We start from the raw sequence: 24,051 nt of genomic DNA, 5'->3' as shown, positions 1-24,051 counted from the left end.
TGCCCAAAGCATGAGTCTTTGAGGTCTTTGAGGAAAGGGAATATGACTCATGACAGTATTTACCAGTATCCAGCATGAGTGAATGTTTCTAGATGGGAAAAAGAGCGAGCCTAAAAATATCTGTTCTCACATATTTTAGATTCAATGCTTTCTAAATTCCAATAAAGATCATAAGATGATTTGGAGGGAAATTATATGAAACATTTCTAAAGGTCATATAAAACACTAATAGAAGATTCTTAAAGGAAACTACAGTCCTGCCAGCTGATAAAACAAAAATCAAAAACATAATTAGTCCAAGACAAAGCAATCCTGAACAGACTATTGAGACTCTAATCGAAAAGGCAAAGCCCAGGAAAAGGAATAAATTATTTAATAAATGGCATTCAAATTATAGCTTAGTGGCTGGAAAAAGAAATAGATCGACATCATGCCATAAAACCAAAATGAAGAAGTAAATATTTTAAAAGAGTAAAAAGTAATTGCAAAGCTCTGAATGGGAGAGAGATGACACTGAAAAGCCTCAAAAGTAACAAAAAAAGAAAATACACGTGACTTTATTGACTTTATAGAGACTTAAAGCTTCTGAATGTACAAATGACCAAAACAAAAAACTTAAATAGAACAAATAGCCCATATAAAGTTAAAAGTCCTGATAATCATAAATGGAACCAAATCATGAATAGTTCACATAATCAGTGTAACTGAAATTGGCAAGGGATATTTAACTTCACTAGTACTTAAAAAAAATTAATAAATTGTTACTGCTAATCAAAGTTTGAAAAATATATCATTGACAATGTTGTCATGGGGTTAGCATCACTCACAATGCCTGGTAAAGTTCAAAAGAACTAATGATGGGCCGGCCCGTGGCTCACTTCAGAGAGCGTGGTACTGACACCACCAAGTCAAGGGTTAAGATCCCCTTACCGGTCATCTTTTAAAAAAAAAAAAAAAATTAATGATTAGAGTTCTTATAGGTTCCAGGTCCTGTTCTCAGTACAATACATATAATACAACTCTGAGGTAGATGCTATCACTTCACCTTACAGATGAGGAGGCAGGCTGGAAGTTAGGTAGCCAGACACACCTAGGAAGAGTAAGCACCAAAATCCCATCATGTGAGGCAATCAAGCAAGCGCTCAGTAAATGGGTTACTGAATGAACAGTTTTGGTTGTATTTTAATTAGGTACAACACTATTTGGAAAAGTAATATGGCAAAGATTCACTAACTCGACTTCTAGTAATATAACCTAAGGGCGTGTGGTGTGTGTTGTAGGGAAGATAAAACAGAAGATGAAAGCTCGAGGGATAGGCGTGTACGGTTCCTCGTTAGTCAGTGATGAAAGGTGCTTAAAACCCCAGTGGGGCAGCCACCTAAAGACGTTACGAATGACGATCACGAAAACCACCACTCCGGGAAAATGCTTGCGACAAAAAAGAACAGGACGAAAACGAGGGAAAAAAGGACGCAAATTTTAAAGTAACATTTTACATTTTAGCATTTTCAACTCTACAAATTTTAAAAGCCTCGAAAAGAGTTCAACAAAATAATTTTTCTCCCCCCGCCCCGAAAAAACCCTTAGCTTCCATTTAATGAACTCTTCATCACCTGCCATACCAAGAACTGTTTTTATCGACGAGAGAACTTAGGCTAAGGAAAGGGAAAGTCCTGGCCCACAGCTACGTATCTCGTAACCCCTGCCTTCCAAACCCGCCCCAGTCCCGCCCGCCCGACTCTGTCAGTCAGCGTAACGACGCGCAGGACGTCTCCCAGGAAACCGAGCTCGCCCCGCCCCTGGCTGCGCCCCGACTTCCGCTACTGCGCGCTGAGGCGCCAGCGGGACTCCTGTCTGGTGGACATGGCCGCTTCCCGGTTACACCCGGCGACGCTAACGCTAAAGCAGGTGCCCTCGGTTCTCTCCGGCCTTCTAGGGCAGCCTTCCACGGTTTGAGCTTCTCGATTCTCCCCCTCCCCCTCCCACCTGCCTACAGAGTAGGTCTCGGGGCGACCAGGCCAGGCCCTGGGGTCCTGACCTTGGGCGCGCACCCTGTGATTGGCCTCAGACCTGGGGGGCGGGGCTCCCCGCCGCGGGGGCCGACGGGAGGCGCAGGCAGCTGCGTTGGCTTGGCAACGGCGCTTCAGACGCGCCGAGCTCTTGCGTTTCTCCGAGCACCGGTGCCTCAGCCGCAGCAAAGACCGTCTGTTGTACTGAGCTATAATAAAGAGAATTCGAATAACTGCACTTAGAAAAAGTGCTGTTATTGTGATTACAGCTTCTAGGAGACTAGCCGCCCCTTTTCTACCTAGTAGTCAGCTCCTGACTTAGGGTTCTTAGGTTTGACAAAGGAGTAAACAAACAGCCCAAATGAACTTTTTGCTGCTTTCTTTTTAAAAGCAGTTTTTTCTTTTCCCTTTTCAAGTTGAGGACCAAGAAAAGTCATCTGGTTACAGTTTGGTTTGCTAAAGTAGAGCTTCCTGGGCTGGCGATCATGCAGTGGTAATCATTTCTCCTCCCTTGTACAGTTCATGAGAAGACAACAAGTTCTCCTTCTCTATAGAAGGATTTTGCAAGCAATTCGGCAAGTTCCAAATGATTCTGATCGCACATACCTGAAGGACTGGGCAAGGGAAGAATTCAAAAGAAACAAAAGTGCCACTGAAGAGGTGAGAACAAGATATAGGTGAGGACAAGGTTCGGACTCTGTATTGATTGATGATTTTTTAAAATGTAGTAGACATCTTGGAATTCAAGTGTACTTCAAAGAGTTTATGGAAAAATAGAATTAAAAGATGAAAATAAAAGATGATACTAATCTTTTCCACGAACTTTTTGAAAACCCCCTCGTATACATGTCACTGACATGATACATCTTGAGCATTGCTTGTAATGTTAACTGATTTTCCACTCATTTAGATGACATTTTAAATTTTATTATTGCTGTATCTATACTGTACAGTAGCATCACCTGACTTCTATGCAGTACCACATTATATACTCATGCACACGTACTTCAAAAAGTTCATGGAAAGATTCGTGTTATCTTTCAGTTCTGTTTTTCCAGCGAACTTTTTCGAGAGAGAGAGTGTGTGTGTGTGTGTGTGTGTGTGTGTGTGTGTGTGTGTGTGTGTGTGTGTTTTCCTTATATACGTATGGAAAGCTTTTGGCTTTCCTGACATGTAACAGTTCCAATTTCCAATACTCGTTCTTGATTTTAACAAATAAAATGGTAGAGCTGTACTGTGTTTAACCAGGTAAAACAGTAACTGGATTTCACTTTCTTCTACAGGATACAATAAGGATGATGATTACTCAAGGCAATATGCAACTCAAGGAGTTAGAAAAAACACTCGCTTTAGCAAAATCTTAACTAGAGCATTGTTCTGAAGGATTTTCAGTCTCCATGTGTTTTGTTGAGTTTAGTCGAAGTATTTGTATGTACAGTACTTGGGCAGAATATCAGAAGATGGAGCATGGTATATCAGAGAGAGGAAAGAAAAGCATATCAAGATAATTGCGTTAGCTTTGGAAAACATACCCTGAGTTTTGAAAATGTTTTTGGATGTATCACAGTTTTTGTAAGAAGCAAAAACCACTCTAATAAATGGCCAGTTAGCCCATGAGAAGATGCTTAACACAATCATCAGGGAAATGGAAATCAAAACCACAATGAGATATCACTTCACATCAACTATAATTAAAAGGGGAAATAACAACAGATGTTGGTGAAGATGTGGAGAAATTGGAACCTTCACACAGCTGGTGGGAATGTAAAGTGGTGCAGCTACTTTGGAAAACATATAAGCAGTTCCTCAAAAGGTTAAACAAAGAGTTACCATATGGTTTAGCAATTCTACTCCTAGGTCTATAACCAAGAGAAATGAGAACATTTCTATAAAAAACTTGTACGTAAATGTTCATTGCAGTATTAAACGTTCATAGCAATCTATAAAAAACTTGTAGATAAATGTTCATAGCAGTATTGTGTGCATAATAGCCAAAAAGCGGAAACAATACAGATGCCTATCAGCTGATAAATGGATAAAATATGGCACATTTATACAATAAAATATTATTTGGCAATAAAAAGGAATGAAGGACTGATACATGCTACTTATGGATAAACCTTGAAAACATTGTTAAGTGAAAGAAGCCAGTCACAAATCACATATTGTATGATTCCATTTATATGAAATATCCAGAATATAGTAGTTAGTAGTTGCCTAGGGCTTTGGGTGGAATGGAGAGTAACTACTAATGGAGATGGCATATCTTTTCAGGGTAATGAAAATATCTTAAAGTGAGATTGTGGTATTTGTTGCACAACTCTGTGAATCTACTCAAATCTATTGAATTATATGAGGGTACTTTTAAAAGTTGATGGAAAAATAGAGTTGAAAGATAATACAAATCTTTCCATGAACATTTTGAAGTACCCTCATACATTTTAAGTGTATGGTATGTGAGTTGTATCTCAATTAAACTGTTTTAAAAAACAGTATGAGATGTAGGACTGGAGGTATACTGACCCCAGGAGATACCCTGGAACTTTCTGGAAAAGTCCTTTTTCATTACCCCTCAGGGTTGTAGAGGTGTGTTCTTCAGGTGTGTCATGGTTTAAAAGACGACTCTCCAAAAAGATCATCATTGGGAATCTGGGCCTTTGTTGGAAAGAAAAGAGAAACAGAAGCTTAAGAACACATCAAAGCACTTACCAAAAAGGAGAAGACTAGGTCTGGATGAAACTTCTGTGATTGTCTTAACATCCATATGGAAAAAAAGTAAAAAAATCATTAAGGGAAATCCTTGGTGCATGAGTTTCTCCTTCAGTGACAGGAAAAAGAATTTGAAGAATCCATCAGAGACAAATACATCATAACCAAAGTTAACTTCAGGACGCTTTTGAAAGAGATCAGCTTTCTAACATACAATTAATTTAGTGAAAGATGTGAAAGTGAAAGCTTGTGGAAGGTGCTGGGACTGGCAGTTCTGCAGACTGAAGTCCTCTGTTCATCAACAGAACAGAGCTAGGACGCTAATCCAAAAAGCTTAAAGATGTAGACAAAACTTGCAGTATGAAAAACGGTATCTAGTACTGGACTGTATTAGAACAGACTTATGAACTGGTGGTGGCATATGCTGATGACCTGGATTGCCAGGGTCCACCCCACCTCCATAGCCTTAGAACCCATAAGACAAAATAATTCTGAATACTCTTCCGCAGGGGTAATTTAATTCAGAATGCTCGCATGAGCCAATTTTCAGGTTGTTATATAGATTTACATTAGCCAACCCATGCAAGAAGACGATCTGACAAACTGGGGAAGCATTTGTGCACAGTTTCTAAAAAAACATACTTTGGAAGTATCTTTGTGTGGCATGTTTGACATACACAAATATAGGCTATCTCTAGTGAATCTAAAATCTTAAAAAAAAAATCATTTATGAGGTGTAGAAGTTGGTGATTTGGGTAATGTTCTTCCTAACAATGGTGTACATGGAAGAGTTTTAAACAGCATTTGTGGTTTGAATTTGCAAGATGCAAATATCACATACTCCAAGAAAAACTTAGTTGGTATTTCTTTTGATTTTGTTTTTTTAAGCAGGTAAAACACTGAAAATTGAATTCTTATCTTCGAGAGGCTAAGATTACTGCTTATACTTTCATCTAGAAAGAACAGTTTCATTTGTTCACTTACATGCTTTGATTATCCCCTCTGAATTATAGGCCAACCCTTGTTGTTTAGCCTGAGATTTATGTAGCAATTTCTTCTCAGGTATGGAACCACAGTCATTAAAATGTTGGCCAGAATAGAACTGCTGGTGAAACATTTTATTCATCATGAAATGATCTTTATCAGTATTCTGGATTAAACAATTTACCTTTCTGGGTGTTCCCTGTAAATTACACTCCTATTTCAACTATAATAAATCCTTTTATATTAAAAAAGTTAAGTACAAGAGCTTTGTAGCATAAGAGAAGTAGCTAAGGCTATTTAATATAACACACACACACACACACACCCACACACACACACACACCTACCTACCTACCTACCTACCTACCTACCTACCTACCTACCTACCTACCCGTCATTCTCCTCTTTTAAAATGTGCCATCAGGATGGAAGTTTTAAATTCATGGTACAAGCATTGCTCTGGATGTGCCTGCGGAGAGGCAGATGACTTTCTAATAACTGAAGAAAGCAGAACATATTCCCTGCTACTTGTATTATTGCAGTCCTATCAGCAGACATTCTTATGACAGACACAGACCATATTACATAAACTCTCTGTCCTGTTATAGAATGTCCGGAAAATGCTAGTAAAAATAAAGGGAAGCAGCCCACATCAATCCTGAAAATAATTGGAATTATGTAGAATACGGCCCAAAGAGGATCAAAAGCAAATTGTTACTCTGCAAAACTCAGAATCACCACAGGCAACTCCTTGCTTGAGTCAGGCATTTAAGAAATTATAGTAGGATAAAATTAAATTTGCTATTTCTGTAAGCCATTTTTTACTCACTTATTTGTATAAAAATAGTGCTCTACTATGTCTTGCTTTTGTGTCTCATGAGCTTAAGTTAATATCTTCACATTTATTTGACTTAACATTAAAGGGAAAGAGTATTTCCCCTTAGATATTGTTTATGTTGTCTTATTTGATTGACTTTTATAATTCACACTGAAGAAGAAACGTATTTAATTTTTAGGAACAATTTATTAGTCAAAAAACATGTTACCTTGGCTTGCATGCTAACTATTACATACTGTTCTGTCCTTCCCCTTTGTCCAGTATTTTCCGAATGGTCACCAGTTTAATCATTTGTTTAAGTTGCACTGAGAAATCTTGCCACATTATAGCAGTTTTGTTTTGATGAGGTGCACCTGATCTTGACTTTGAAGCAGCTGTATTTACTCTAAATAACACTTTTATAGACACAAGGTAAAGTATGGCTGGGTGAAGGTACTCTTTCAGGAACCATAAAATTTGGTTATCCACAACAAATGAAAACACGATAGGCTAAATGAGGTATCCACATTTTCATATTTTTAGTAAGGAATTTAAGATCCATAGCATTAAGAACAATGTCTAATGCTTGGAAAATACATGAATGTAAGGTGATAAAAATATTAAATAGAAGGCAAATAACCTACCTCTCAAGTATATCAACATTTGACTCAAAAAAGGTAGAAACATGAAAACGCTTCCTTTATTTTGGGCTCCCAAAGTCAAAAGTAAGATTAGAACTAATATATTCAGTCTCTCACAGATATTTAGTGTACTCAACGCAATAATGGACTAACAATTAAAAAAAACCTGCAATAACGTACAACTTTTCTGTGTTTTACATCATTTTTTTCCATAGCTATTGGAAGTTTCAGCCTCAATTTGAAACATGACCTACATGACAGGCTATAAATTGTTAGTAGTTCAGTTTCTTTGGAAAAGTACAGCTGTGGCATTTACTCATTTTAGCAGATAGCTAAAAAAGAAAAATAAGGAAAAATACACACTGGACTTGTAAAGTTTTTGCCGATGCCAAGGTACAAAAACAGATCAAACACAGTTTTTGAAAATAAAAAGCTATTGCATTGGTTTTAATTGAGATGTTGCCACCTCTCTGTTAGGAGACTTACCAACCCTCTTTTTTGCCTCCATTGGTTTTCTCTTCTGTAACAGACTACCAAGAGGCAAGAGCCATGCAGACCGCTAAACTAGGTCTATTTGACCTTTGTCTTTCCTCCCTAGTCTCTCCCCTAACTGTGCCCTTTGACAAAATTATCTAGTTCACAATAATAAGCTGCCTGCTTCTGATGGGTAGGAGGTAATCAAAATACTCCCACAAAGCACTCTACGGTCTAGACTTGATAGTTACATTAAAATTTAATTGTTTCAGCATTTCTTGACAAGGATATCTTGAGGTAATAGGAGATATTTTGATACATAAACATAACTCCTGCTTGGAACACAACCTACTGAACTCAGGATTTCATTTTCAGTATTATGCAGTTCTCAATAAATTGATACATACTGAGGAATAATTCTAAAAAGTTTAGTGATATCCTGTTGGGAGTAGGTTTTAAAAAGATACCATCTACCTCTATAACTCTGATTCTGCATTAGGAACAAATAGGGAACTGAAAAGAGGAAAGTGCCTTAAATATTAGCAATCCAACAAGAATCCCTGGGGGCAAGACTATCTACCTACATAGTAGTTGAGAAACCAGACAGGCTCATAAATACATGAAAATCAACTTGAGATAATGTCATATTCATATTCAAGTTATGTATCAGTTACATCTGAATTACTTTTTCTGTCTGTATCCATGGATTGTCACTGTAAAAAAAGCCCAAAACTGGGCTTAACAAAGGGACTAAAAGCATACTTTGTTTTTCTTGGTGTTCCTCTGTCAAGAAGTTATTACTTTCTCTTTGGCTCAACGAGCAGCATTTTATTCACAGTTATGGACAATTATTACTGTGTTTATAGAAATAGAATTGAAGTTTCTATGCATACATGGAATTATGAATATAATCCCACATTCCAAGGGATAAAAAGCTTAGAAGATAATTAAATTGAAACTTTCAACATACTCAGACTACTTTTACAACTTTGTTTCTGTGTTTATATTTTATTATGGAGCAAAGTAAAAGTCTTCAGGGCTCATGAAGCTGGGAACAGTGTGGTCTAAATTGAATTACTGAATTATTTACCTTGACATAGTCAATGCAAAGCAGTGGAAAGCTTTTGTGGTTCTTCAATGACAGAACTCAAAATATTTTCAAGAAACAGCCTTATTTCTTTATAAAATGTAAATCAATATGTCTATATTCAGAAAGGTATACTCTAAGATAATTGGGTTTGATTAGGAATAGTTTGTAGAAGTTTCAGGTTGGGCTGGCTGGTTAGGTCAGTTGGTTACAGTGCGGTGTTATAACACCAAGGTCAAGGGTTCGGATCCCTGTGCTGGCTAGCTGCCAAAAAAAAAAGAAAAAAAAGATTAGTTTCAGGTAATTGTTTTGTGAATGTTTTTCTGCTACTCTGCTTTAAAACCACTATGACTAATCAATGATTTTTTGGCTGAAAAATATAGAAACCATGATCTCATGATTTGAATGTTTCTCATCTGAGCTATTTATTTATTTGGCTGAGCTCATGAACAAACACTTCCAGGACTGTTAGCCAACTACTCATTACTTGCATAAACTTTTTTTTTTTGGCGGCTGGTGATATGGGGATCTGAACCCACGACCTTGGTGTTACAAGACTGCACTCTTACCAACTGAGCAAACCAGCCAGCCTAAACTCTGACTTTTCAAAAAAAATTTTAAGATATAGTGGATCTTGTGACATCATGAAAATTTCTTTTCTCCTTAAAATCTGTTTGATAATTCATGTTTCCAGGAGTTTTTAAAAAATCTGTTTCATAAGTTTTTACCAGGTTAAAATGTCAACATTCTGAAAATTATGAATTTGAGAGTTTAGCTTGTCTCAGAGTTATAGCTCTCTTCTAGAAAGACACTGTTGTCGAGGCACAGCAGGTGTGTTCAAATTTATATGAATGACTACTTGAGTTCACAAGGGATTAATTTTTTTCTTTCTTTTGACTTACATTATTTCATACATCCTGAATTTTAGGGTTTAGGTTTACACATCATTCAGTTTTTTAGTGTGGCTTGCTTAATCTGAGCTTTTGAACTTCAGATGAACCTGGCCTGAGATTTAGAGTTTATAATGAAACCTGAAACTAATCAAGCTTCCTCTGGTTTCAGTTTAATTGTGGAAGTCTTCGTCACTTCAGGATATAGGAAGCATGTATCTGGCACATTTTAGAAATTAGTGATTTTTTTTTTAAAGACAAGTTCGCTATATGTACACAATAATTGACTCCTTGGGCATAGCTATTCTACAGTTCTAAAACCAGAAATCCTCAAGAATCCTTTCTTGTTCCACTTTTCAGGTGCTAATTTTCCTTCTGCACCTTAGTCCTTAGTTTAGCAAGTTCTTCTTCTAAACTTTTAATGTGTTCCTTCAGTGTAGCCTTGTCTTGCTGGGCTTTCTGACTGGCTTGGCTTCGTGCTTCTTCAATCTTCCTTTCATACCACTTTTCCATCTGGGTAGACACAGCCTCAAAAAAATACTGGGTAAGCTCCAGAGCTTTGGAGGTGTCTCGAGCGTGAGGGGCAGGCGGCTCACTGCCGGCTGCTGGTGGCGGCTGCCCACAGGTGTTGCTGGGGGCTGGTTGCTGGGCTCGATGCTTTGTCTGCCCACTTTTCCCAGACTTCTTGGTTTGGGTGCCTCTGTTGACGCAGGGCCCAGCCTGCTGATCGCATTTGGATGCCTCATTCAAAGGTAGCAAAGCTGTCTGGACCTTGACATTCCTCAGTCGGGAGCCTGTACAGTCGGAGGAAGACAGCTCCTGCTGCAGTCTGTGAGTAGCTGTAGAGTTTTGGGCCTTTTCCTTGGGCCTAACCACCTGAGGGGAACTGTCAGAAGCTGCCACTGGACCTGCAGTCACCACTGATTGATCCACACCTGGTTTCAGAAGGAAAACAAATGTCAGAGCAAATCCACACTGTCATGTGGGTGTGGGTCAGCATTTGTGAGTCGTACGAATCCTGTAAACCCCAGCCTTCTTAGTCACCACCCACCACATGCAACTTCTCTGTGGTTCTTCTCACCTTTCTATCTTTCCCTTCTACTTCATCTCCCCTGTTTATCATTTTGGCTCCTTAGGGCTTTCATGGATTCTGTGTTAGCCACACTGGTGGCATCAAAGCCAAAAACGTTGCTAGCCATTCCTTTAGCCTGTCTCAACCTGCCCTAGAAGGCTTTGGGTCTCAGTTCCTGATGCCTAAAGATGACACAGCTCACCAGGCGTCTCAAGACAGAATTGGGCATTTATCTATGAGAGTGAATGCTCCTATTCTCTAATTTTGGGCCCTTCCCACATCATAATCCCAGTGTACTAGTTCCTTGATCCAAGCTCCAGTTTGTAAAGGTGGTCCTATTCTCCATACCCAGAGCTCCATGACAAGCTCCATATCTAAAAAATTTGCCCAGTATGTTTCCCAATGTTGGTAAAGAAGATAAAACCACAGTTCCAGAAATGGCATATGGAAACAAAACACATGACATATCAAAGTCCTTCATTGAGACCTAATTACCAAGGCTCTGGATGTCCTCAAAATTATCATCATTGATTGTAATCACTGTGGCCAATGTAAAGATGCTTTGCTTAAAGCATCTCTTATGTAGCACCTGGGGCAAGTTCAATACCTGAACTGCTGTTTAATGCGGATTTGCATAGTTGGACAAAGGTAAAAGGCCATCAAGAAGAAGAAAGGGGAAAGAGGCACAAAGGGCAAGGAGACAGCCCTGCTGAGGAAACAGATGGTCATTCATTGGCCCTCATCTTTGGGGTCCACTCATTGTACCTGAAGTACTGTTATCACTAATCAATAATTCTTTTAATCCTTCATTCAAATATGTTTGAGCACTTAAATAAATAACAGTGCTTTATTATTGAATAGGAACTGAGTATACAGCTGTGAGGAAAACATGACCCTTGCCCCTACAGAGCTTACTCTACAATCCAGTGTTTTCCACCGTTCTATCATGGACTGCCTTCAGATGCAGGAGAGAACAAGATCTGGGGGGTTGCATTACCTTTGCACAGAAGGGCTCTCTCTGCATGTGGGTTACCTGTAGAAGACTCGCAAGTAGATGGTGTGGATTTAGCTCTGGAGGCCCTAGAATCTCCTGAAAGCTTCAGCTCCAGATTCTGAATCTTTAACATGCACCAGGTTTTTAATTCATCCACCAAGGACATCTAAAAAAACCCCTACAAATTAGTACCCAAGAGAATCAGGCGAATTTGATACATGGTTCATGAGTTAAAGCACTAAGAATGGACTTTTCAATTATAATAGTTGAGGATATCATCTTGACGAACCCAAAAGTTGTGGATATTACCCATCCTCCCATAGGCCGCACCAGGCACCCAGGCTGAGGGATACCTGTAATCTTCATTTAGTGACTCGAAGTCGCCTTAAACACCCAAAGCCACCTAAATCTTCCAAACCAAGCATTTCTGGCTGCTGAAGAGCATGAGCGCTCTCATGCTCACAAGTACTCGTTCCATGTCTACTGTCCTGGGTAGACAGTAAACTCCCTGAAGGAAGGAACCATGTCAACAAAGTGGAATGGCCCAACAAATGCACACTACACAGGGTTGGTTGAGGATACAGATGACATCTTCCCCAGCATCTTCATTCTCCACCTATTGGCAACATATCCATAAACTGAACTATAGGTTCTTTTGTATTAACTTCATTTGGGGGTTAGAAAAATGATATGCTGTGTAATGCACACACTTTTAAGGAGTCTCAGCCTCTGAGTTTTCAATGACAGGTCTGACTCTTTTAACTCAGCGGACATGTGTGGTAAATCGTCAGTTAAGGACCACCAGGCTGGTTTTCACCTGTCGTTTCTCTCCCTCGTGCTTCTCCGTGTCTGCGTGCTGCTGCAGGCGGTGCAGGCATTCCGTCCTCTCTGCGGAGAGTCTCTCTGCCATCAGCTTATCCAGAACGCGCATCTAGGATTCAAGCGGAACAGACAGCACCTGACTAGGATGATCTAAGGATGGGCCTGGGCTCTCAACTCCTGAGGAGGGGCTCAGGGGTGCCAAGCAGGGGCCAGAAAGCAAGCAGGCCAACTGCAGCTCCTCATTCTATTCTATTCTCTTAGAGTTTCCATGCAACTCTACTTTTCAGAATTCCTGAGCATGTCTCTGTGAGGCCAGTGTTTCTTTTTCTCATTTGTTAAAGTCCTAAGGGGTTTAAGAGACTGTGGATATGCAGTAAATATACAACTTGAGGAACATGCAGACCTTGTAGGCAAAAGAGAATTTTTGTAGCCCTTAGAACATTATTTCCAAGACTGCTATAAGGCAAAACTCTTTCTTTTTTTTTTTTTTTTTTAAAAAAGATGACCGGTAAGGGGATCTTAACCCTTAACTTGGTGTTGTCAGCACCACGCTCAGCCAGTGAGCGAACCGGCCATCCCTACATGGGATCCGAACCCGGGGCCTTGGTGTTATCAGCACTGCACTCTCCCGAGTGAGCCACGGGCCGGCCCAAGGGAAAACTCTTTCTGAAAGTATGGAGCTATTCCCTGCCCCCATGCACACATACTTTAAAAAATGTTAGCAGTTGCTAATGAGGTAGTGAAACAAGCTGAATACCTGGGGCTTTTATCCAGCTTTTCCAGTGAGCAAATATGTTTGGTGCGTCACTGGAAGTAGTTGGAGCATGTGCAGAAAGGGTGTGGAAGGTGTTTAAAAGGACTGCTTCAGAGAATAAGCAGTTGTCACCTTTTAATCTCATGCCCTTCTGGGGCCCCCATTCATCCTGACATTTCCTGTAGGGCCTTAACACCTAGCAGAAGCAAACATTCACTGCTTTGACAAAGTCCAAAGAAAGAAAGAAATGTTACAAGTGAAAGCCAGCCTGTGAGGGCTCACTGGTGAGCTCGTCTCCTGTCAGGGACATATATGGTATTCCACACTCAAATGTGCAAAAACTAAAAAAAACAAAAACCAAATAAACCCCACATCAGTTCTGAAGACGTGGTGAGCACCTTCTGTTTTGTCTTTTCAGTCCTCATGTTTGTCTGTGAACTGCTCTCCTCCTGTTTTCTAGAACTTACTCCCCCATCTCCTTATCCTCTTTCTACAGATATTTATACCAAGAGCAGCCATGTGTATACATTGCTTTGTTCACAGGTCATGGTTAACTGGCTCAGGCATAAGCACCTGACTCAGTGTGAGTATATACTGCGCCAGAGTCCTTTCCCTGCCATTTGGAATTAGAGCTAAGATTCTACACCCCAATCTGTCACCTTCCTTGAACTGAAGAGAGGTCCCTGAGATATCCCAGCATTCATCTAATAACATTCCTCTTTAGGTTTAGGCTAGCTGAAGTGGGTTTTTAATACACAAAACAGTATTAACTAATATATTATGGCCCTAAGAAAAAATTTTTTTAATGAGCTTTCCATGAAATGCAAATAACAAATAAACCTTAAAAATGTTCAACAGTGAACAGAGAAATAAAACTGTTTTAGTAAATGTCCTTAATCAATTTGGCAAAAACTTTAAAAAAGTGATAATATTAAATGATAGCAAAGGGTTGAGACAGAAACTCAGATACTGTTGGTGGGATATAAATTGGTACAGCCTTTCTTCTAAGTGATTTGCCAAAATTTATAAAGAGCCTTAAAGATACTATCTTTGGATCCAATTATCCTAATTCTGAGAAAATAATCTGAGAAACAGTCAAAAATTCATGTACATAAGTGTTCCTCATAGCATTATTTGTATCAGTGATCAACTATAGGTAACTATAAAAGCCTAACAACAATGAATGGTTAAATAAATTATGTTGTATGAGTATGCTGGAATATTTATGAAGCTGAGGACGTGGGAAAATGCTCATGATGTTAAATTAAGTGAAAAAAGCAGAAGCAAAGTACCTTTCCTTCATACATAGGAATAGTACACTGCCATTAAAAAGCATACTGTAACTCTGCATGTCTAAGACATATTACTATATGAAAAAGCAAGCTGCCAAAAAAAACCCAAAAAACAAAACAAAACAGAAAACAAACCCAGCATGGTTCCATTTTTGCTTAAAAGCAATAATTATGTCAGTCATGATCCATAGGAGAGAAAAATCTATGGAAAATGGAAGGGATCCTGGGAAGTGTCATTATGAAACAAATTTCTGTAATGTGGAATTTTTTTTCCAATGAATATACGTTATTTATAAAGTTTTTTTTTTGTTGTTGTTGTTGTTTTGCATTTAAAAATCTATATCCATCTGATGGAGTTTGGATGTGTTGTCCCCTCCAAAACTCATGTGGAAATTTGATCTCCAATGTGGCAGTGTTGGAAACTGAGTGAGTCATGGGGGCAGATCCCTCATGAATGGATTAATGCTCTCCCTGGGGGAGGGGGGATTAATGAGTGAGTTCTCATTCTATTAGTTCCCATGAGAGCTTTTTGTTTATAGGACCCTGGCACCTCCTCTCTGTCTGTCTGTCTCTCTCTTGCTTCCTCTTGCCATGTGATCTGCTTGTACCCGCCAGCTGCCTGCCACTTTCCACCATGAGTAGAAGCAGCCTGAGGCCCGTGCCAGATGCAGCTGTCCCAGAATCGTAAGCCAAATAAACCTTTTCTCTTTATAAATTACCCAGTCCCAGGTATTTCTGTTACAGCAACACAAAAAGGACTAAAACACCATCACACATTTCTTATTAATTACAAAGGGAAAGTGTACCTTTATAATGGAGAAGTATGGTATGAACTTTTCTGTATGTTTGACAATTAACACTTAGCCAAGTGATCAAACATAATGTCATTAATAATGAGACATGCTGACATTATGTGCTCCTGATGTGAGGCAATTTGAAGTTTACACCACTATGAATTATTCTTGTCAGAAATGTTTAACCTAGGGCCGGCCCGGTGGCGCACTGGGTAGTGCGCCGCTTGGGAAGCGCGGTGGCGCTCCCGCCCGAGGGTTCGGATCCCACATACGGACCGGCTCCCGCTCACTGGCTGAGCGAGGCGCGGGAGCAACGCCGAGGGTTGCAATCCCGTTGCCGGTCCCTGGTCCGGTACGGGGGCAACACTGAGGGTTGCGATCCGTTGCCGGACATGGAAAAAGAAAAAAAAAAAAAAAAAAAAAAAAAAAAAAAAAAAAAAAAAGAAATGTTTAACCTAAACCTACATAAATATCTACACCAGAGGTTGTCAAGCTTTAGCACACACCAGCATCACCTGGAAACACAGGGTTGTTAAACACAGGGTGATGGACCCCACCCCCAGTTCATTCATAGTTTAATTCAATTCAGTAGATCTGAAATGAGGGCAAAGAATTTGCTTTTTTCTCCCCTCAGGCCCCCAGGTGATGCTGATGCTACTGGGCCAGAAACCACACTTTGAGAAACATAGTTCAAGACCTGTCAGTTTACAGAAATGCAGGGATAGAGGAACAAGTTAAATAACACCATGAAGAAACTACCAGACAAATCCAGAATGAAGAGCATCCTCTATAAAACAACTGACCTGGGTGCTTCAAAAAGTTAATCTCATGGGGGAAGAAAAGCTGAAAAAAGGAGTCAGGGACTGTTCTAGATTAAAAGAGATCACAGAGACCTAACAGTCAAATGCACAAAATTGAACCTCTGCTGGATCCTGGACTGGGATTAAAAACAAAAACCGTTTTGGGACAATTGAGAAAACCTGAACATGGGCTGGATATTATGCCATTACTGTTAATTTTCTCAGATGTGATAAAGGTATTATAATTATGACGGAGAAAGTCCTTATTCTAAGCACTCTGATGTATTTAGAGGTGCTGTGTCAGGACAGTCTGCCACTAAATCTCAAACAAGAGAAAAAAATATGGGAGAGAGACAAAGCAAATGTAGCAACGTGTTAACAACTGGTTGGGCCTCGGTGAGAGCATACAAACGCTCATTACATTATTCTTTCAACTTTTCTGTATGTTTGACAATTTTCAGAACAGAAAGTTGGGAAAAGAAAAAACTATAGACATCATTATTCTAATTTTGTGTGCTAGGAGGAAGGGGTATAGGGCACATGGACATAGAAAACAACTGTGGTGGTTGGTTACTGGAGGCTGGAAGGGGGTGCAGGGAGAGCGAGGGGTTGGTAAACGGACACAAAAGTGCAGCTAGACAACAGGAATAAGATCTAGTGCTCCACAGCACTGTAGGGTGACCACAATAACAACGATTTATTGTACAGTTTCAATTAGCTAGAAGAGAGGAATCTGAGAGTTCCTCACACAGAGAAACGACAAATGTTTGAGGTAAGGGGGGGAAACAGCGTTTGCCAGGGTTTCAGGGGAGAAGTGAGGGGGGGAGAAAGATGAATGGGTGGGGCGCAGAAGATTTTTAGGGCAGCAAAACCATTCTGTGTGATACTGTGATGATTAATACATGACTATGCATTTGGCAAACACCCATAGAGCAACACAAAGCGGGAACCCTAATGTAAACTTTAGTTAATAATAATTCACCGACACTGGTTCATACTTGTAACAAATGTACCACACTAAGGTAAGATGTGGAGAAACTGTGTGTGTGGGAGGAGGGTATGTGAACCGTCTGCACTTTAATTTTTCTGTCAACCTAAAAGTGCTATAAAGTCTATTATTTGGGGGGAAAAAACCATATAAAAGGACTGGAGGATGGGCCGGCCCGGTGGTGCACTGCTGTAGTGCGCCGCTTGGGAAGCGCAGCGGCGCTCCCGCCGAGGGTTCGGATCCCACATACAGACCGGTTCCCGCTCACTGGCTGAGCGAGGCGCGGGAGCGACACCAAGGGTTGCGATCCCGTTGCTGGTCCCGGTCCGGTACGGGGGCGACACTGAGGGTTGCGATCCGTTGCCGGACACGGAAAAAGACAAAAAGGAAAAAAAAAAAGGACTGGAGGAAAATAAACCCAAATATTAATATTGCTTTTTTTCATCACAGGAAGCTTATAGGTGATTTATTCCTAATTTTCATATTTTTTTAAAATGCTGTGTAATGGGGATATACTACTTTTAGAATCAGAAGCAATGTAAACATGTTCCTAAAAATCAAAATTAATGCAGTTTAACAAAATTACACGAGCAGGCCTCTTCCCTGGCAGCTCCCGGACACCGTCAGGGCGACAGGTGTGCTAGGGTCTCTGCTTTCATTTCCGGCCACAACACCTTGCAATTAGGAGGCTGGGCCACTCGCTTACTTGGTGCTGGGTCTTATTTTCCATATGCCCCAGCTTTGTGTTCATTTTGTCCTGAACCGCCCCCAGCTCTGCTCTTATCTCCTCCACAGTGGCCTCCAGCTGATTCTCCAGCTTGTTGATGAGAGGTTCACATCGACAACCATCTATTGGGGCCTAAGAGGGAAACAAAAAAGGAATCAAGCCAACATGTTAGTTCCTTCAACAAACACGTTCTGAGCATCCACAGTGTGCCAGGCAGCATGCCAGGGGCATACAGGGGATGGAGGAGACAGACTCGTACCTGTCATAGCTTTGGAACGTCCCATAGGCTGAGCTTTGGCCCCCGTGAGCACTAAGAAGGCTCAAAGAGGGTAGGATAGGGTCCCATCTCAATCTGCTTTCATCTGCTGGGGCCTCAAGATATCTAGTCACCCACAGTGGTGCAGAAAGTTCTGTAACTACACCTCTGTTGGCCTGGGCCTGGCAGCAGGACTGTATCCACACCACTGATGGGGGGAGGCCATCTGGCGTCTCCTCAAAGCCCATGCTTTACTAAGTCAATGCCCGAGGTGGCGCTCAGCCCCCAGGAACCGTGTGGGCAGCCTTGGTGAGGCGGGCGCTGCCAGTCCCGCGGGCTGTGGTACCTGCATCACCTTCCCGTCCTTGCCGCGGTACAGCGTGTACAGCTGGTACGCTCTGAACTCGTGGGGCGGGGGCGGGGATGAGCACCGGTGCCTGCCCCTCTTTTTAGGGTGACTGTGAGCGTGAGAGCTCTTCCGGTGTCCAGGCTGTTGGTCTGCTGAGGGAGTGGGGTCGGAAAATGCTGACACCTGTGGGGGAGAAAGAGACGACACCCCTGAGCCCTGTGACATCTGCAAGAGTGACACCCAGCCGGTGGCTCCCATCTCACCCACTTTTGGGCAAAGAAGCCTACCTTGCTTCACCTCATGGTGTCCAATTCCAAGTGACACATGTCAAAAGAAATACACAAGTGTGACAACCTTATGTCTGAAGTCAGCCAGATTTAATTTCTGTGCTCTGGCTCCGAACTAGCAAACCAAGTGAAGTGGCTTTTTAGCTGTTGGGGACCCGATGTCCTGAATCCTCTGCCAACCTGCCTCCCAGCCACCCTCGGCTGCTTTCACGTGCCTGCTGACCTTGGGCCGTGACCTTCTGCTCTTGTCATCCTTGGCTCTGGGCTCAGGCGAGGCTGACAGGAAATCTTCTCTGGCCTCCTCTTTTCTGAGCACAGCCTGTTCACTGCTGGGGGTGTCTCCTGCTGAGACACTTCCCTACAGAGGAAAAAAGCCCAGAAACCTGTTCTACATACTCCTTTGGCCTTTTCCACGTACAGGGTAAAATTCTGTTTGCAAGACGCCATCTTATAAGGGACCCACGGGAATTTGACAGTGACATAAATTTGAGACATAGTGAACACGGGTGGTATAAACTGAACATATAATGCTTTTCCTGGTTGTTTGAATATTTGGCTTTCATTTCATTTAGCAGGTCCCCAACTGAATATATTCTTGGGTCTAATTCTATGTTCTAGAACTCCAGGAACCTACCACATACGAAACACCTCAGCATTAGAGATTTTTGGTCTTTTGCATTTCAACAAAAGCCCATTTGTTCTTTGAACTGGGACCCCCATAATTCATGGTGGAGAATGAAAACCCTCAGAAATGAAAAAATAAGGTATTTCTGGTCTTTGTGAGAACTTTTACAACTTAATTTGTACAATTCGAACGTTAATCAGAGTTAATAATGCTTTAGCCCTGGAAATTGATGAGAGGATTCCGAAATACCAGACAGAAGAGCAAGAACCTGCTGATAACATTTTATGTGCCAAAAGTCATCTCTGTATCCTAGTCTTCCTCGTCCTGAGACAGCTGAAAGGCATGGTTCATTCAGGGCATCCATGCACGGTTGTGCAAGCTGTTCACTGCACACGGACACCTAGCTGAGGGAAAAGAGGGCCAAGAAGAGCCGAATCCAACTCAGGCTCTATTCACCATGTGTGCCCCATGCAGGGCTGGGCTGTCCCAGGGGCACCTTTTTCTAATTTGCACAAAAGAGCCATACCATATGCATACCAAGCACAGCCTTGGTACATTTTCTACGTAGAAAGAGATGAAGCAACCTGTGCCAGTGGTTCTCAAAGTTTAGTCTACGTCAGAATCCCGGGGAGGGCTTGTTCAAACACAGATCGCTGGGCCCCACCCCAGAGTTTCTGTGGGTGAGGACCAAGAGTTTGCATTTCTAACAAGGTCCCAGGTGACACACTGGACACCACACTTTGAAAACCACTGCTCTACTCAATTAAGGGCACAGTGTCAGAGAGGCAGTGCTGCCCACATGCCACATGGCAGGGAAAAAGGCCACAGGTACATGGGCTGGTGAGTCTGTCCACACAGGGTGCTGGATGGGTGATGGGCAGCCCATGCACAGAGGCACATGATCATTAGTCCTGGAGGAGTGGAGGACAGGGAGCCAAAGGAAGAAAGACTGGCAATAGTTTGAGGAACCCCTGTGGGAAGGAGGGCAGAGGAGGGCATGACGGCCACCAGATGCCCCCAGTGGAAGAAGGGAGGTAGGTTCCCACCCTCTGGAAGTGGGTGGAGTTGGGGACGGGCGGGAGGACTACCCCCCACCTTGCTTTGTGCCACCTCATCTCTTGGCACAGACTGGGCTCTCCTCTCTTCCTTGAGCCTCTCTCTCTTTTTCCTCAGGCTTCGCCCACGACTGAAGCGCAAGACCTGAAGGAGGCAAATGGCATTGTTACAAACCACTGGTGTGTGCAGCAGCAGTGTGAGAGAATTCTCCTTGGAGCGGGCGCTCTGACCTAATGGAACTTACAGCCTAGTGGGAGAGACCGAGCAGTCACATCAAACAAGTACCTGTGGACCACCTACTGCACCTCCTAGGTCTTGGACTGGGCACCATAGGGACCCAGAGATGGGTAGGATATTGTTCCTGACCTCTTAAAGTCTGTGATGATAATAATAACAGGCATTTATGTGCTGAACCAGGACTTCCCAGTAGGTGTGCACAGACTGTGCTCTGCAAGCTCCAGGGAGTACCATTCACATAAACTAGGATATGAATGGTGTCCCGTGGAGTTGTGTGACGCGGAAGCCCTGTGCAGTCTCACTCTCCGTCTTGGTACACTGGACCTGAACTAGCCCATCAGATCTTCCCTCGGCCAAACTGTGTCCAAGTCATATTCAATTTGATTCAAACGTTATTAAGGGACATCTATGAGCCATGGTACCAACCATGGGGCAGGAATCCCTTTCCCCACAAGAAGCACTTAGTCTACCCCTACAGTGCAGAGCGGTAGAACGGACACAGACAAATGCACGTGGGGTTGGCAGATCCAGGTTGATCCAGCAGTAGCTAGCTGTGGGATCTAGAGGCAAGTGACATGACCTCTCTGTGCTCTATCTTCCTAAATAGAAAAATAGGGAGTTGTTGGAATTAACCAAGGAAAAGTAGGCGGCTGGCACACAGTGGACCATCAGTCACCGTCAGGTGCCTCCCAACCTGCCTTAGAGCTGATTAATTGGCAGAGGATGTTTAACCACAGAGTACAGATCTTTGAGCTGGTAGAAACCTTCAGCCTCTGGCCCATAATATTTAAGAATGTAAAGGGATCCTTAGACCAGATATTCTGAGAACCATTGACTAAGCCACATCTGAAGCTAAATTCAGACTCACAAGGAAGTCAAGTATGAGGAAAGGAAGTTGTTAGGTCCCTGGAACTGAGAACCTGACTTTTAGAAAGCCCCCACCCTTCAGTTTTGTTTCTCTAAGTCTCTATCTCCCTAAGTCTCTGTTCCCACCAGCAGGCTGAGCAGGCTGCAGCCAGAGTGTAACATTGTAACTGCTTCCCCTGCTAGCCCAAGGTTTCTGTCTCCCCAAGTCTCTGTTCCCATGAGCAAGCTGTACCCAGAATGGAACACTGTGACTTCTCCCTAGGCTAGGCCAGATGACAATCTTAACCCTATGAATGAAGACACCTGTCGGGTTGTGGCCATTGTCGGACTCCTGACGACTTAGCCAATTGTATGGCTATAGACTTGTCTGATTAGGCAATTCATCTATTAAAGCCAAAACGTTTCGTTATTTTAGTTACACTAAGTTTTCCATTTGTATTGTCAGGGCTAGGGGTCAGACCCTTAGAACATGTTGTACAGGCTGGGTCACCAGACCCCTCACACGCAGGATCACACTAGGTAATTGGGAAAGATCCCAGGAGCCATTGGCAGCAACAGTCTCCAGTAGCAGCAGCTTCCAGCAGCAGTAGTGGCCTCCCTGTGGCCCCCCAGGGGTCATCACGGGGGGGCGGGGGGGGGCCGTGGATCAGAGCCACTCATCCTTTATATGTAAGTCCATAACCCAGGACACCTGGATGCACATGCACAAGTACATTAGACAATAGCCAAGGAACATCCGGGCGCACGTGCATATTTATATCAAATGCTCGGCAAGATTCTGAAGCCCTGAGGGGCCCTGACCATCTTCCTTCACTTTCCTTACAACACCCAACTGTCTCTCGGTGCTGATGCCATTTCTTGGCTCAGCCCGGCAGGTCCGCTTGCTGCTTGCTAATAAAATCTTCTTTTCTTCATTTGCCTGGCTAGTGTCTCCTTCCTCGGCAACCTTACAGAAATAACTAGTACCCATTGCTCACCTGGTTTGTGGACTCTCAGAACAGCACACAGTGCTAGAATCAGCCTGAAATTCACTTTCAGAGCATTTGTGAACCACATCAATCAAAAATGACAAGTGACACTCAGAGGTCACCCAAACCCAAAATAATCATCAGCAAAATTCCTCCATTTACCATGTCATTAGACAACAACAACAACTTTGTATGGCTTACAGCCTGTCTCAGCAAACCATGCCATCTACCAAATGGAACGTCACTACTCTTTTCCAGTCCACACAAATCAGAGAATGTTGATCTTAAGGCCTTGGAAAGAAGTATCCTCTTAGTACTGCTGTGGCCCATTAAGGTCCATTTTCAATGGAGGGCCTAGGACAAGGGAATATTTCTTTTCAGGAAAAAAAAAGAAAAAAGCTGTAAGGCTATTTCTGTAACTACAGATCAGAATGGTATGCATAAAATTTTATGCATATTCCAAAGTTCCTTCTTTGTGTTGAGGACAAGGTTTAGCATATATAATTATATGTGAAATAAACTTTCATAACATGTCATCTAACTTATCTGCTATTCAGTATGGGTGTGGAAAAGCTTGCTTAAGTCATTTTTTAATAAAAACACAAAAGGAGAACTGCACAGAGAAATGGTCCATGGTAAAGCTTTTTTCCCCTTCAAGTGAACATCCTTGGTCTTTGGAAGACAATGATAGGTGGGTTAAAGATACATCAGTCTTTGTGTGCCTGGGGAATTCTCTAGCACCACAGGACTTGAGGATCTCTGTATGGCTGAGGATAGGGCTGGCCGTCCAATAAATTGCCAGATGCTGAAATGCCAGATAAATGTGATGGATTCTGACACTGTACTTTTTGATTCTTGAGAGACCAGAGACTTTTCTATCAGGATTCATGGATGTGATTCTGCTGATGATTCTTTGCACACAGCTGGAGAGAGGTGAAATGCTCCACCTCTAGCAGCTTTTCCTACTTGAGTCCCTCCTGTCAGGAGCTCTATGGCATTCCGGAGACCACTGAGAAGGACCAGTTCAATGCTCAAGAGGGTAATCAATTTTTGCAAAAGACAAAAACCTTAACCATTTCCAGAAACTGCTAGTTATATTAAGCATGTTTTAAAAACTTTAATGAAATAAAGGCCAGGCAAAACCCTGGGCTAGGCTGGTATTGGGCTATGAAGCAGCAAGGTGGTATTCACAGTCTTGACTTCCTGAGACTTTGTCTTCTCGCAAAATTAGCCAGAATAAAATGGAAAAGCAATCGGTGTTTGCTATAATGCAATACAGAATAGCTCCAATCTGGAAATGACCTAAATGTCCAACATTAAGGAAATGGTTTAAAAAGCATTGACAGGGCCGAGCCCGTGGCGCACTCGGGAGAGTGCGGCACTGGGAGCGCAGCAGTGCGCTCACTGGCTGAGTGCGGTGTGGCCGGTCTCAAAAAGGACCAAAAAAAAAAAAAAGTATTGACAGCAACAAAAAATAATATTATGCTACTATTACAATGAATAATTATGAAAACCACAGAATATTTTCCCATTATTAGGATAAAAGGCAGAA

General features: G+C 42.1%; 2 protein-coding genes across 5 annotated transcripts in view; one reads left to right on the top strand and one right to left on the bottom strand.

Moving 5' to 3' along the window:
* The first annotated feature begins 1,840 nt into the window (after nt 1-1,840).
* Nucleotides 1,841-3,626, top strand: LYRM2 (LYR motif containing 2). Its single transcript, XM_008567219.1, has 3 exons — nt 1,841-1,908; nt 2,529-2,669; nt 3,293-3,626. Exons 1-3 carry the CDS (start codon nt 1,864-1,866, stop codon nt 3,371-3,373), a joined length of 267 nt encoding a protein of 88 aa, XP_008565441.1. The 5' UTR covers nt 1,841-1,863; the 3' UTR covers nt 3,374-3,626.
* Nucleotides 3,627-6,706: 3,080 nt separating this feature from the next.
* ANKRD6 (ankyrin repeat domain 6) overlaps nt 6,707-24,051 on the bottom strand; it is a 78,456-nt gene continuing 61,111 nt past the window's right edge. For 2 of the 4 annotated variants that reach the window (XM_008567216.1, XM_008567218.1), the window contains 7 exons: nt 20,467-20,571; nt 18,970-19,104; nt 18,457-18,642; nt 17,834-17,986; nt 12,495-12,608; nt 11,732-11,843; nt 6,707-10,546 (listed from right to left, as the gene is read on the bottom strand). In XM_008567216.1, coding sequence (XP_008565438.1) covers nt 9,975-10,546; nt 11,732-11,843; nt 12,495-12,608; nt 17,834-17,986; nt 18,457-18,642; nt 18,970-19,104; nt 20,467-20,571 — 1,377 coding nt within the window. In that variant the 3' untranslated portion in view covers nt 6,707-9,974. Of the gene's footprint in view, nt 10,547-11,716; nt 11,844-12,494; nt 12,609-17,833; nt 17,987-18,456; nt 18,643-18,969; nt 19,105-20,466; nt 20,572-24,051 lie in introns of all 4 variants that reach the window. The other 2 variants (XM_008567214.1, XM_008567217.1) reach the window with 2 other exon arrangements.

This window comes from Galeopterus variegatus, unplaced genomic scaffold, assembly GCF_000696425.1.
Source record: "Galeopterus variegatus unplaced genomic scaffold, G_variegatus-3.0.2 Scaffold305, whole genome shotgun sequence".
Taxonomy (NCBI): domain Eukaryota; kingdom Metazoa; phylum Chordata; class Mammalia; order Dermoptera; family Cynocephalidae; genus Galeopterus; species Galeopterus variegatus.
This window is presented reverse-complemented; position numbering and strand designations above follow the sequence as displayed.